Below are 14,752 nucleotides of genomic sequence, written 5' to 3' on the forward strand. Positions count from 1 at the left end.
GAAATGGAAAATAACTCTTCCACAGGATTCAGACGTAGAGCAAAGTGGTTAGTTGAGCAAATTGGTTAAAAGGGCAGGTTCTGGAGTTGGTCTGTGTTCAAGTCCTATCTCTGCTACCAAATAGCAGTGAGACATGGGGTAAGTTAAACCTTTCTGGACCTCAGTTTCCTCACTATAAAAAGTTGCTGTGAGGAATGAATAAACTCCTCCCTAAAACACTTCCAATAACCCAGTGACCAGCACACAGTAAAAATACATAAGTACTAGATCTTCTGTTCAGAATTACCATGGGCAACCACTCACTCTAAGTTATCAAACAAAATATGGACAAAATCTCATTATCCCATGAGATGATTTATCACCTGAGATTCAAGGAAACCAGACATTTCAAATGTCCTGTGCAATGAGTCACCAACCTTTGGATTTTGTCAATATTCACAAAGACTGTTTCTCAACCTTCTGGTTGAGATTAAGCGTATATATGCTACCAAGAAGTGTTTTGCTGAAATGGGAAAGCATACAGGTCAGGGAATCCAGAGACTTGAGTTACACTGGCTAAAGTAGATCTCAGAACTTCAAGTATCTCAAAAGTAAAATAAGGCCTTGGTGGCCTTAGTCAAGTTTGTAGTTTTATTGATGTTGTGATGGTGCACCCAGCTTAGGATAATTTATGGAGTAAATGTTGAAAAAGCAAACATATTACTAGACACAAATTTAACTTCCTCAGGGAGAGCTCTAAAACTAGCTAGGGACTGTGGGTATGTCTTCAGCATGCTGAGCTGATGCCCTAAAGAAAACTGTAAGTCTGATGGGGCTGCACCTTTAGGCTTGCCTTGGGATGGAGGTCTTTCCTGCAGAACAGTTAAGGCCTCAGCACTTACTACTAAATGATTCTTTGCCCTTCCATAATATAGTTATCCTGTGGCTGATGTGCTTTCAATGTTGACACTGACAAATTTGTCAGTGTGGACATCTGACTGCCCCATAGCCATTCCCTCCTCCAGAGGACAGCAAATGGGCCCTGTTTTGCCCAGTTTATTTATTATTGGATAGGTTTTTGTTCCTCACTACTGTCAGAAGAGTCATTATTTGCCATGCTGCCTGAGACTCATTACTGCCACCCTCTTGCCTTTTTCCCTTTCCTGTCTCATTCCTCTCTGTGCTTCTGCCCACAGCTGCCATCTTCGTGTGATAAGGCCAACCTTCTATGGGAATCAACCCTCGCCATCCCATCAGATCCCCTCTCTCCCTTCTCATGGGAGTGCCTTGTATTCATCAGGCACCTGGGACAAAAGGGTGTGGGATTTGAAATCAGAGCACCTAGGTCTCTGTCACCATTCCATCACTTACTAGCTGTGACCTTGGGTAAATATGTGCCTTAGTGTCTTAGGTACAATATGAATTATTGTCTATTTCTCAGGATTGCAATGACAAGTAAATGAGTGCAGGGTAAAACCACAGGGTACCCCGCTCCTCCTAGGAATGGAGAAGTTGTTCTAGAAGCCCAACTGTGCTGGAAGGTTGGCCGCCAAGAGCCAAAATCTTCTTTTATTTAACCCACTAAAGCCTGAGAGGAATTCTGAACCTTATCCCCAAATAACCTCTCCGGAATAAGAATATCTCTTGCACTAACCATATTTATCTAGCCCTCTTCAACTTATGAGACTCCTTATTCGTGACTGGAGCGTTACCTAAATCAACTATTTCAAAAATCATATTTAACATTCCTTTTCTTTCTTATAAAAATGAAAATACAGAAGAGAATATTTATCACCTGGTTGATATATAGCTGATTTAAGTGGGATTTTTTAAATCACCCATATCCCACTACCAGGTGACAAATATTCTCAACATTTTAATGTACCTCTTTTAGGCTTTTTTTTTCTGATTTTTTTCAAAAAACATGTAACATATTATGTATTACATATTATTTCAAACTGTTCTTTTCCATGCAGGAATGTATCAAACACTTTCTCAACATTCCAACTCTCAGATTTCAACCAAAGGACATTTTGAATCTATTTCAAATTTATTTACTTATAGGATAGTGATCTAAACAGGACATCAGAGGCCAACAAAAAATTTTATACATCAAACTTTTTGGCTTATTTTAGAACCCCTAGGAAGAGTCCAGTGTCTTTAAGAGGAACTTTTATATGTGGTGGTGCAATTCAATTAACAGGTAAATGCAAAAATGCTAGAAAAAGAAAGCTGAGTATACATAAGCAAATTCAAAACTTAAAATACATATAGGCTATACCATCTGGAATGCCAAAATCATCTCTCAATAGACATATTTTTCAGATATACTTAGGGTACTAACAAATTAATAGGAACCATGAAAAGACCTTCTCTATGGATAACTGATCAGAGTTACTGCCTTATTTCTCAAGTCAAACCTGCAACAGAAGCAAAGAAATGCTGTATTCTAAGAGAAAATAATGATAAAATTTAAGGTTCTATAAAGAGATAAGATTATGTGTCACTATAAACCAAAGATGAGTAGGTTATGGGTCACTATAAACCAAGTAGCAGAGTTAAGCTGAGGAAATATAAAAAAATTCTGATCATGACAGCTACAACTTTAAGGAGTTCCACAAAACATGAGTATGATTCATTTCAATATGAAGAGAACAGAGGCAAAAGATCCCCCACCTGTAATTAACTAGGGAGATTAATGACAAAATGGACTCTTAAAAGCCATTACTGGTCTTCTGCCCTTAGATAAATACTGGTAGCACTTTATTGGTTTTTTTGGCTTTTCTTTTTGTAGAGATGAGGTCTCACTATATTGCCCAGACTGGTCTCAAACTCCTGAGCTCAAGCAATCCTCCCACCTCAGCCTCCCAAAGTTCTGGGATTACAGGCATGAGCCACCGCACTTGGCCAGCATTTTTTGTTTTAAAATATTTATGCCAATGATACAGATTAGACGGCCAAACTTAGGGGAATGTGCAAAAAAACTTCGACGAACCAAAGAGAAAAAAAGCAATGAAAAAAGGATATGAAGAGTCAAAAGTCATACAAGAAATTCAAATGGTCAATTAACATAAAAAGACATTCAACCTCACTAATAAAGAAATACGAATTTTAACAAGAGACTATCTTTTGTCTATGAAATTAGCAAAAATTAAAAAGAAAAATACGGAAAAATACTATCAAACTCCTGAAGGGCAATTTTGGCAGTAATATCAAAATTTAAAAGGTGCATGTCCTCCCAGCAATCCTTCTATTAATTTCTCATTTTATAATTTCTCTTAGGAACAGTAACCTAAGGCATATAGACACATGTACAACCATGTTCACAAAAGTTTATTTTTTGAGACAGCATCTTGTTCTTTTGCCCAGGCTGAAGTGCAGTGATCATAGCTCACTGCAACCTCTAACTCCTGGGTCCACATGATCCTCCCACCTCAGCATCCCAAGTAGCTGGGACCATAAGGGTACACCACCATGCCCCGCTAATCTTTTTTTTTTTTTCTGAGACAGAGTCTCGCTCTGTCACCAGGCTGGAGTGCAGTGGTATGATCTCGGCTCACTGCAACCTCCATCTCCCCGGTTCAAGCGATTCTCCTGCCTCAGCCTCCCAAGTAGCTGGGACTATAGGTGTGTGCCACCACACCCAGCTAATTTTTGTTATTTTTTGTAGAGACAGGGTTTCACCATGTTGACCAGGGTGGTCTCGATCTCTTGACCTCGTGATCTGCCCGCCTCAACCTCCCAAAGTGCTGGGATTACAGGTGTGAGCCTCCGCGCCTAGCCAATTTTGTTGTTGTAGTTGTTGTTGTTGTTGTTGTTGTTGTAGAGACGGGGTCTCCCTGTGTTGCCCAGGCTGGTGTTAAACTCCTAGGCTTAAGCAATCCTCCTGCCTCTGCCTCCCAAAGTGCTGAGATTACAGATGTGAGCCACCAAACCAGGCCAGAAACATTATTTATAACAGACAAAAACTAGAAAATATCTAAAATACCTAAAGGGACTTACAATGCAGGGAATGGTTAAGTAAACTATACTATGTCCAGAAGAAATTTTACTTAGCTTTAAAAAGAATCACACAGATATTAAATAACAATATGGAAGATATTCATGAGAAATAAAGCAAACTGCAAAACCATTCATACGGTCCATTTGTTGTAGAAAACTAAAATTGATACAAGTAATACATCGCTATCTATGTTAAAAATTCCTTTGAATATATACAGAAAATTATGTAGAAGGATAAACTCTAAGCTGCTTCTAGTGTTTCTCTCTGTGTTAGAAATATTTGATGGCAAGGAGCACGGACTAAGTTTTTATCTGAATTTTTGTTATAAGCAGATATAATACTTTTCTAATTTACAAATAACAAATAAAGGAGGAAGGTCTCTCAAAAAATTAAAGTGCAATATATTATCACACTGAAATTAAAAATGTACTTCATATCTACTAGTTAAGTTAGCTAGTTCCATGCATCATAATTAAGCCAAGTAGTTACGAGGCGTCAAATGTGAACACTGCTTACCTCTTTAGGTGATAAATTTTGTGTGTATACTGTCCCTTTTCTCCATCCTTCTCATAAGGTTCATTCTTTAAGACTTCAATTCCTTCTCCACCACCAGTCTCATTCTTACTAGCTTCTGCAACAGAGTAAAGCTGCCCAACCTGATACTGAAATTTCAAAGAACACAGAAGTTGAGTAGGTCAGTACTAACTGCAGAAATTTAGTATGCTAAAATCTTAATATAGACGATATAGAAAAGCATATCCAAACCATTCAGCATAACTGTGTTCAATATGAAAACACAACTCAAATTAGAAATTAATATGTTTAGGAAGACAAACCGCAGATTATCATACAGTTTTAAAAACCTGTATTTTATAGAACTTTCATTATTCAAAAAATTTGCCAGTTACAAATACTTTGGTGCCTTTACACTATCGATCTATCAAGAAAATGTCTCGAAACTTGGTTCAACTTTTGAACAATATATTTGTACTTTACAAAGCATTTTCACCTCTATTATTTCTCATTTAACTTCACAAAATTCCAAGAAAGGTATGGCAGAAATACAACTGGCACTTTGCCAACTAAAGCTGAGCAACCAGCATATTGTTCTTAATGATAAAGGGGAGGGATGTAAACTGTAATAACAAAAGCCTGGAGATCCAAAGAAACATAATAGATAGTCCAAATCTTGGTAGACTTCTGGGGTCATTTTCTCCTTATGACTTATTTATGATACACTCAATTTGGTCCTTCTTCAGCTAACCAGAAACAGTATTGGGGGCCCAAGATCAGAAATGGTTCATTGTGAGTCCTCAAGTAAACAGAATAAACAGAAACTGTTTTTAAAGTAATATAAATGTATACATATTACCATAAAAGGCAGGAAATTGCTCACAGTAGTTTCTAGTTCATTTAACGTGAATCAGAAATCTCAGAGGCCTGCATCAATACCTGTAAGTCAACTGTATTTTCTACGCCAATCTGGAGTCGCTAGTTCCAACAAATGTTGGAAAAATTTCTCGTGTTCTAATTTGTTACAGTGACCCAACCGTGGCACTATCTTCCATCACTTCAAATTTGGCTAAATTTCTTCCTTCTAATGAAAACAGCTTGAAGAAGTGTATTTCTTCTTTATAAGCATATTTTCAAAGAAAAGCTACAAAAATCTACCTCTAAGAACTTGTAATTTCAAAACTAACATTTTATGTGAGGGACCAAAACAACAGGTAGTTTAAGCTCAGTAAACATTCATATCTATAAATCACATGGAGATATGATGCTATCTTGCCTATTAGTTAAATTTAAAAACACACCCACACACACACTCTTACTCAATTTGGAAGTGTTTGGGAAGTTGAAACCAAACATATTTCTTAAATGCTCCCAAAATAAATTTCTGTAGGGCCTGCAGAGAGGACTGTATTTCTTCTTTCGGCTTTGCATGATACAACACTAGGGTTAGTCTAATAATGCCACAATCCTTAAATACCTTCAACATGTACTTTTAAACACTATCATATTCTAAAACAGGACTAAAATGAGTCTAAGTCAAAAGATAAATTTCATTTTGGTCAGGAACACACAATAACAAAATTCAAATGAACTGTATCCAAAAAAAAGGTTAATGGACTGGCATTTCATGGCATGCTACTTAGGTTTCTCTCATTCTCCTTTTTTAAGAATAAAAAATTTTAAAAAACGAATAAGAAATAGACACAGAAGGCATGTTTTAAAAATGTGCATATAGGCCTGGCACAGTGGCTCATGCTTGTAATCCCAAGGCTTTGGGATCACTTGAGGTCAGGAGTTTGAGACCAGCCTGATCAATATGGTGAAACCTGGTCTCTACTAAATATACAAAAATTGGCCAGGTGCAGTGGCGGGTGCCTGTAATCCCAGCTACTAGGGAGGCTGAGGCAGGGAGAATTGCTTGAACCCAGGAGGCGGAGGTTGCAGAGAACTGAGATCGCAACACTGCACTCCAGCCTGGGCGACAGAGCGAGACTCCATCTCCAAAAAAAAAAGGGGCGGGGGGAGTATAACAAAAAGCCGAGAACAGTATTTTCAGTGACAATACCAAGACTCAAAAAGATTTCGACAAGCTGATTCAACCAGCTGAAATCAAAAGAAAAAGTCTAACAGAAACAAATGTCAATTTCCACATTCAACTTCAAACAATCAATTGTGCAAATAGAGAATAGGGTGCCTAGCTTCTCTGGAGTGTTTTAATACAGTGAATCCTCCTGAGATATATACAACTGTGTTCAAGCCTACACTAAACAGTCCCAGACAGCTACTCTTTTTCACTTCCTGCATTTCTTTCTGTCTTCTGTCAGCTGTCACTTCTTAGGTTATCAGTTTGTTTTGTCCCACTTCCAAGTCACTGCTTCTAATCTACTGTCAGCTCCAGGAAAACCAGATAACTGAGCAAATGGGAACTGTGTGCAAGTTACAGAAGAGCCTAGAGGGTTTTATGGGTTTTGCTATATATATATCTTGATTTCTCAGAAGCTGTTTCTGCTCTTATCTTCATTCTTGGCTACAATACACATGGCTATAACTGCAGGACATGCAAGTTCTGAATAGGTGATATATTTCTGTATCATGTCCAGACTGAGGAAAACAATAAGCTCTTACAGTCATGTGCTGGTCATACCATGTCTGGAATACTGTTTTCAGTTCAGATCAACAATTACAACACATATAGTAATAGAACCAGCTGGCAGGAAGTCTACATATCATGCTGTATTAAGCCAAGTGAATGTGTTGGGAATGTTTAACCTTCAGACTTTCTAAGATGAAATAAAAGTGCTTGTGGGGGGATGGGGTTCGCTGGAGGGGAGAGCTGCCATCAGAAAACCTGAAGGATTAACCACTGCAAGACAGAACAGGCTTATTTCCCATTGCTCAAATGGGATAAACTGTAAACAAGAGTCAAGCATTATAGGAAAAGCAGATTTTGGTTCAAACACAAATGTTTAAAATGTCCAACAGTAAAGTAGGCTGCTTCTCTAAGTAGCATGCTACTTAACCTTAAAAGTACTTAAGTTTAGGCTGGAGCCTCATTTCTCTGGGATGTTGCAGAAAGAATTCCTGCACTAGACAGGAGGTTAAACTACATTCTTTAGACTCTTCCAAAACAAGGCAGTGTAGCAAGAAATTCATTATCATTCATTTAATTCATTTTGCAATTCATTGCAACTATCATTCATATGATTAATTTTGTCACATAAGGTGGAATGAAAAGGTAAATCAATACTATGAAAATGTGAGTTTACAGTAACATATCAAAGTACAGTACATATACCAATAAAATGATGCAGAAGCAAGAAAAACTTACCTCCTGAACAGAACATGGCAAAACCACACGGCTAAAAAGACAAAAGAAAAAAATATATATATTACATATGAAATAGCTTTAAACACAGATCTCTGAAGAGGTTTTATCTTAAATCCAATGATAACAGAGACAGGTCTCTTAAATAAAAAAATACAAGGGTGTCATTTATGGAAGAGGGTCTTTGCAATGCCTACACTGTAACTGGGGAACTAAAACTATCATTCTTGGGTCTCAATGATCATTTGCATTTAGTGTTCCCAGGACCCCAAACAGCAGCTGCAGAGATTCTTGAGTAAAGAAAAAAGAGAAAACTCAACATTGAAAATTGCAAGGTACAGAATGTATTATTTGTAGATTGTCTGGTCAGGTTGCCCTGACTAAATTTTTAGTATGGTTTCATTCTCCACCTATATACTGTGCATTTTGTTTTCATGATGCTTCTTACAGAATACGTGTCTTGAATCTCATTGAATAAATGCTTCCAGAAACTGTTCCCCCACTATTCAATTATTCCTCAAGTTTACTAAGATAAAAATAAGGAGTCGTGTAGAATTAGTAAGAAAAATTTTACTATGGAAACTACTTGAACCTCCCTACCAGCATATATACAATATAAGGTTGACATGTGTTTGGTCCTGTCCAAGAGTTTCTTATTGTATATACCAAAAAGATGTCATTATAGCTCCATTGCAAGCAGTCTTAAAAGTCCAAAAACAGTATCATGGTATATTATTTTATCAAAATATTCCATCTTATCTCTAGATTTTATAAGGAGAGTCCTTATTTCCACCATAAATCCTGAAAACCAAGACCATCCCTGTATATCCATGGTCTCATAATTATAGTTGGTTCCAAGACAGCAACTTCCTTTTTTGGGGGATGGGGGTATACGATCCTTCTCATACTTTCCTAATCTTACCTGTCATTTTATGGAAAATTTTCAATAGTTTTCCTCATTCCAATTTCTTTTCAGCTATAATTTTTATTTTTTTCTTGCAGTAAGAGTCATTTAGCTTATTGACTGTATTAGTGACAATCTTTTTGGCCTAGGCATTCTTTTTTATTAGTATTTCTTATTCGTAAGTATGAAGACAGTAATACAATCCAGATTATATCTAGTTTGCATTCCAGCTACACTTTCCACCTACTCCTTTCTCCCTACTCTCCTCAAACATCTATGCCTGAATGTTCACATTACTTCAATCTCCAACATGTACAACATGTCTGTTACTCCCTCCCCTTTGACTACTGAGTTACTCACCACTCTTTGTCTTTCTGATAATGGTGATTCAAAAACAATGAACACTCTCAAACTCACAATGGTCACTAATTTCTACTCTCCATCAAGAATAAACTTCTTGTAAGTCCTTCCATACCTAAAAATTCCCAATCATTTTAGTTCTCTTCTCAGTACACGCTAACTTGCTCACTGTCCCAGAGCATAAAATAGGGAAGGGGAAACTAGAAAGCTATAGGTTGGGAGCAGATTATCAGGACCTGGAATACTATGGTAAGAAATCCATTAAATTCATTAGGCAATAAGGAATCCCAAAAGGTTGGTCCAAGAGGTAAGTGACAAGTACAGCTGACCTGAAGAAGTCATCTGCAGGTGGTTAAAAACACTGACAAGCAGGAGAAGTGGGGAAAGCTATCTTTTGGGAGGCTAGGCAAGAACTGTCACAAAGGCCTGAACCAAGATGATGGACTGCAGAGGGAATGGAAGGAAGGGATAGAGAAGGAAGAGTCAGTCTTCCCTGAAGTTTCACAAAACCAAAGAATCACTGCTGAGTAATTTTACACTCACTAACAGGAAGATCCCTATTTTTATTTAAGAACACTTTCAAGGAAATTTCTTTCAAAAAACGAAAGTGACTGATTAAGACATTCAGAACAATGAGTCAAGTAAGTTCTTCAAGATTTGCTTAACAAGTAAAAGGGAAAAGGAACATATAGGCTTTGATTTTCTGTTGTTATTCTAAAAGCAGTATTCAACTTTTAGTGCCAATCGAAAATGTTCAAATGTCTGAAAATCCTCATAAAAATAATTTCCAAATGGAATCAGTAACTAATTGTTTAAAACCAGGACTTTACATTAATGGTAACTTCATCTACTGCTTAAATAATAACTTGAAGGGAAACAGCCCACCTCGAAAGTCATTTCTAACATTTTAATTCTTATAAAAAAATAGAGGGCCAGGCATGGTGGCTCACACCTGTAATCCCAGCACTTTGTGGGCAGATCACCTGAGGTCAGGAGTTCCAGACCAGCCTGGCCAACAGGGTGAAACCCTGTCTCTACTAAAAATACAAAAAACTTAGCCGGGCATGGTGGCGTGCACCTGTAGTCCCAGTTACTTGGGAGGCTGAGGTAGGAAATCGCTTGAACCTGGGAGGCGGAGGTTGCAGTGAGCAGAGATCATGCCACTGCACTCCAGCCTGGGCAACAGAGTGAGACTCCGCCTCAAAAAAAAACAAAAAATAAAAAAGAATTTTGTAAGACAACAAACATTTGCCAAAGTATTTTAGTTACCAATATCTTCACATAGGAATAAGCTATTCATTGCTCCTAACCAACAAGAATTTTAGAAAGTTGACTTGAGAGTAAGTATCAATTTTTCATTGAACAACACTGAATACTTCAGAGCATGTTAGGACTAGATGCTGTGCTAGATACTGAAATTACTTAAGAAACAGCTCCTACCTTCAAAAAGTCTAGGAGGAAAAAAAAATCTAGGGGAGATACACATAAAGAGTTAACATCAAGAAACTGAATTTATAACTCTTTGGGAAAAATAATTAGACTTTGGGCATGAGTCAACATTCATTATCTGGGTACATTTAAATCTTCATAATGAAAGCAAATGTTTGCAAAAAGCACAGTGCGCAAATTCCCAATAGGAACTGCTTTCCAAGAGTTAGCTTCATACTACTCACATACTGTCAAAGGGATCTACTGAATACTGTGTGTCTGTAACATTTTTGGAGGGAGGAAATACTCCAATGAAAGAAAAATGACTAGATCTATTTAAAATCAGTTCTGCAACTCAACTTGCTGTGTAACTTAGGCCAAGTCAATTTCCTTCTTTTTTATTTTCTCCATTTGTTTTGGTGTTTGCCACCCATCTACCCACATCATATAGAAGTCAGAGTAATGAACACTTGGTTTGATACACTGTATAAACGACTTCGAAGAAAAGTTTTATATAAACCCAATATTCAGTACTATAAATAAGCTTTAATTGCGAATTTTCACTCTACCAACAAAAGGCAAAATGTCTCTTCTCAAAATCCCTGTCACTGACCCAAGTTACTATTTTTCATCAATTCATTAACAAATATTTACTGAGCACCTATTACATGCGAGGGACTATTCTAAAAACTGGGGATATGAGAGTGAGCAAAACAAACTCATGGCCCTTACATGTAAAAAGAGAATACAACTAGTAGAAAAAAAATTAATAATACATTGTATTGCATGTTGGATGGTGATAAGCACTATGGAGACCGATAAAGCAGGGAAGGCAAATACCACCCCAAATAGTGGGAACTACAATTAGGTCTTCAGAAAGGGATTCCCTGAGAAGGTGACGTCTGAGCAAAGACCTGGAAGGAGGTGAGTTAGTGCACCAAGGGAAGAACACTTCAAGCAAAGGGAACAAAAGCAGGTGGAAAGGCCTTGAACTGAACTTTTTTCTAGAGTAGTAGAGGAACAGCAAGGAAGCTTGCGAAGATGGAATGGGCAAGAGAAAGGTAGTACATGAGATCAGGGCAGGAAAAAAAAGTGTAAAGCCTTGTAGCTGTTGCAGAGGCTTTGACTTTTATTCTGGGTGAGACAGGGAGTCTTTGGGAGGTATTAAGTCTCAGAGAGGTGACATCAGTGACTTTTTAAAGGACGTTTAAGAATACTAAAAATAAGGTGTCTGAAGAAAGCTAAATTAAGCCAAAAATATTTCTAAGAATTTAAAATGAAGAATTTGAAAACCAACGAATGGGCCATACTCGACCTCCCTAGCTGCCCAAAGGATGCTGACGATACGAACCAGCTGTGACAGGCGAACATTCAAAGGCAAGCAGATTTCCCTAATGTTCACAGTCCTTGCCAGTGGGAAAAGCCGTGACTTTTCAACAAAATCACTTGGCCGGTCGGATGCACCTCGAAATCCCTCCATTTGACAGACCACGTGTTAACTTCTAAGAAAGTAGGTGGGGCCCGGGATGTCAACTCATCTTAAAACATGCGGAAACCAGAAAGAGAAAAGGCTCTCCCGTCAAGTCAACGGAGCTACCCAGCAGAGCGGAGGCTTTCCGGATTCCCGGCTCCACCACGAACTTCAGGGCGCCAACGTCCCACCGCGAGTCCTCACACGAGGGCTGCCTTCAACTGGCAAGCCCATCTCCCGCTGGTTACCAGCGGACTCCACCCCGGACGACTAATCACAGTCAGAACCAACGTGCCTCTCCCACCCTCGGACTGCGGCTCTTTCCCACCGGCGGGCCTGGGGGTGGGCCCAGAACCAGCCTGGGGGTGGGGGGTTGGGGAGAAGGCGGGTCCCAGCGGAAACTCCCGGCCGCGCCTTCCCGAGCCATGCGCTCGGGCCGGGACCCAGCTGCCTTCGCCCCGGGGAAGGGAGAGGCCGTGTTACCACGGCAATGCCTGGAAGACCGAGGGGCGCACTCGCTGAGGGGCTTCGAGGGGGCCGGGAGCGCGTGTCGGAGGGAGGGGGCGCCCGCAGGGAGGGGCTGACACAGGGCTGACTCCGATTTAGGAATATCCTGCCACTTCTCCATCAACAAATCTTTCATCACTGCCGTCCCACGGCCTCGCTCGCACCCACGGACCCACTCACAATTCCTTGATCAGCACCATCTTCCCGGAACCCCCTCACAGCTGCCGCCGATACCACCGCCGCCGCCGCCGCTACCGCCTCTCACAGCGCCTGCGCGGCCCCGCCTCCCTGCCCCCCGAGCCACCATCGCGCCTGCGTGCCTACACCCTTCCGCCGCGACCAGTCGCGTCAGCGCGCGAGGGGGCCTAGCTCCGCCCAGTTTCGTGCCCCACCCGGGGCACACGAGGCCTCCACTGCGGTTGCGCAGCCCGCCGAAGAGCGTGCGACTTCTACTGCGGCTGCGCAAGCTCGGCGCGCGCACTCTTGTCTGTTTACGAGGGCTCCTCCCTTCAGCTTTGGTCCCTCGGGGCGTCTGGGCAGCCTACGCTTTCCGGTGAGTTTTCCAGTTGGTTCTTTGGAAGTCGTTTTGCGGTGACCGGTTTTCTGCTCTCTCTTACTGCTCTGAGCCAGGGCCCACCTCCTTGACCGACACCTCACCTCCATAGTCCACATAAGAGACTCCTGACAGGTTCTGGAGGCAGCCGACGCCAGCTTCTGTTCCCCTCCCCAGCCCTTGGCAGCTCAGGTTCCGCGGGAGGACGTTCACCTGCTTCGCGGTCTCGTGGAGGTCCACCGCGGCGGCAAATCCTAAACCTCACCTGTGACTCGGCAGGATGAGCGGCCAGCACTCCCGACGAAGGCCCTCTGGGGGAGAAGAGGCGCTTGGCCTCGAGACCCAGGAAAGGGGACTGTTCAGGAGTTGGTTCGCGCAGTTACAGCGAAAGCGCCGTGGGCCTCAAAGCCGCAGCCCGGAGGTCACTGGCTTGCTCTGTGCCAGACACGGTTCTAGGCAGTGGGGATGCATCTAGAAGCAGACACAGTCCCCGTTCTCAAGAAGCTCACAGCCTAGAGGAGACAACTCACTTGGAAAGAAAGCAGGGAGAATTTGGGGTGGTGGGGAAGTGCTATACTATGCATACAGTGGAGTACTGGGAGAGGCATAGGACTCAAGACAAGGGCTGTCTTAGGAGGCGGTGTTTGAGCCTAGCTTGTTAGGATGTGAGAGAAGCATTCCAGTTGGAAGGAAATAGGACCCGAGGATGGAATAAGCTTAGGGTATTTAAGGATCAGCTAGAGGGCAGATGTGGCCAGAACATCCTGAGGGCGGAAATGAGCTGGGACCAACTGGATCACTAGGCCATAGTAAAGAATTTGTCTTCTAAGAACCATGAGAACCTGTTGAAAGGTTATTAAGACGATTAAAATATCACGAAAACATTTTTGTATAAACATCTGCTGTATCTGATACTGGAATACATCTGTGGAGTCAGGGCTGTCTCGAAAAAAATGATGGAAATGAACTGACTCAGTGACTCCCAGGGACTGCCTTAGGAGAAAGTTTTTGGAATGTCAAAACTTCCAGAAACTTTCTCCTAAGGCAGTCCCTGGGAGTCACCGAGTTTCTCTTATGTGTGAATAGTGCTAGTTATTGTGAGGGCAGAGAATTAAGGAAATACACCCTCTTTCTTGGCAAGAGTTGAGAAGCTTAGGATCCGCTTCGTTGATTGGACATCGGATTTTATGCCAAGTACTGTGCTAAGTAATGGAGATATTTTATCTCATTTCACCCTTAGAACATTATGAGATGTATTTTAGCATGCTTTACGAGGGGGAATAAAATGAGATTCAGGGAGCTATGTTAAGTGACTTGTACTAGCTTGTTTGCAGAGCCAGGTTTCAAATCCAGATTTTAAAAACTTCAAAGTCTGGTCCATTTATTTCACTAATTTCCTAGATGAAAGTTAAGTTAGGGCGTGAAAACCATCTTTATAACAAATAATTGTTCTCAATTATGGAAAGGAGACTAAAGTCAAATTCTAGAAGATATTTAGAAAAATTGAGGGATTGAATACTATAAATCTGTATGCTTAGGGAGTGTTCTTTAAAATCTAAGGAGGCAATATTAAAATTAATTGCCAAATTTATGTGGTATGGAGTCATTGTATGTTGTAATCTCTCCCCACATGTTATGCTTGTTGAAAAATACAACTTTTTAAACGTTGCAGATAAATTTATGGTTGACATGCTTTATCATTAAGAAAC

The 14,752-nt window shown here is 40.5% G+C and overlaps 1 protein-coding gene across 2 annotated transcripts in view; it reads right to left on the reverse strand.

Annotated features, from left to right (window-relative positions):
* Positions 1-12,804, reverse strand: part of PITPNB (phosphatidylinositol transfer protein beta) — a 68,332-nt gene extending 55,528 nt beyond the window's left edge. For both annotated transcript variants that reach the window (XM_003258031.3, XM_003258030.3), the window contains exons 1-3: positions 12,671-12,804; positions 7,824-7,854; positions 4,499-4,644 (exon numbers count right to left, since the gene is read on the reverse strand). In XM_003258031.3, the coding sequence (XP_003258079.1) occupies positions 4,499-4,644; positions 7,824-7,854; positions 12,671-12,690 (197 nt within the window). In that variant the 5' untranslated portion in view covers positions 12,691-12,804. The remainder of the gene's footprint in view (positions 1-4,498; positions 4,645-7,823; positions 7,855-12,670) is intronic.
* Positions 12,805-14,752: the final 1,948 nt, after the last annotated feature.

Source organism: Nomascus leucogenys, chromosome 7b (genome assembly GCF_006542625.1).
Source record: "Nomascus leucogenys isolate Asia chromosome 7b, Asia_NLE_v1, whole genome shotgun sequence".
Taxonomy (NCBI): domain Eukaryota; kingdom Metazoa; phylum Chordata; class Mammalia; order Primates; family Hylobatidae; genus Nomascus; species Nomascus leucogenys.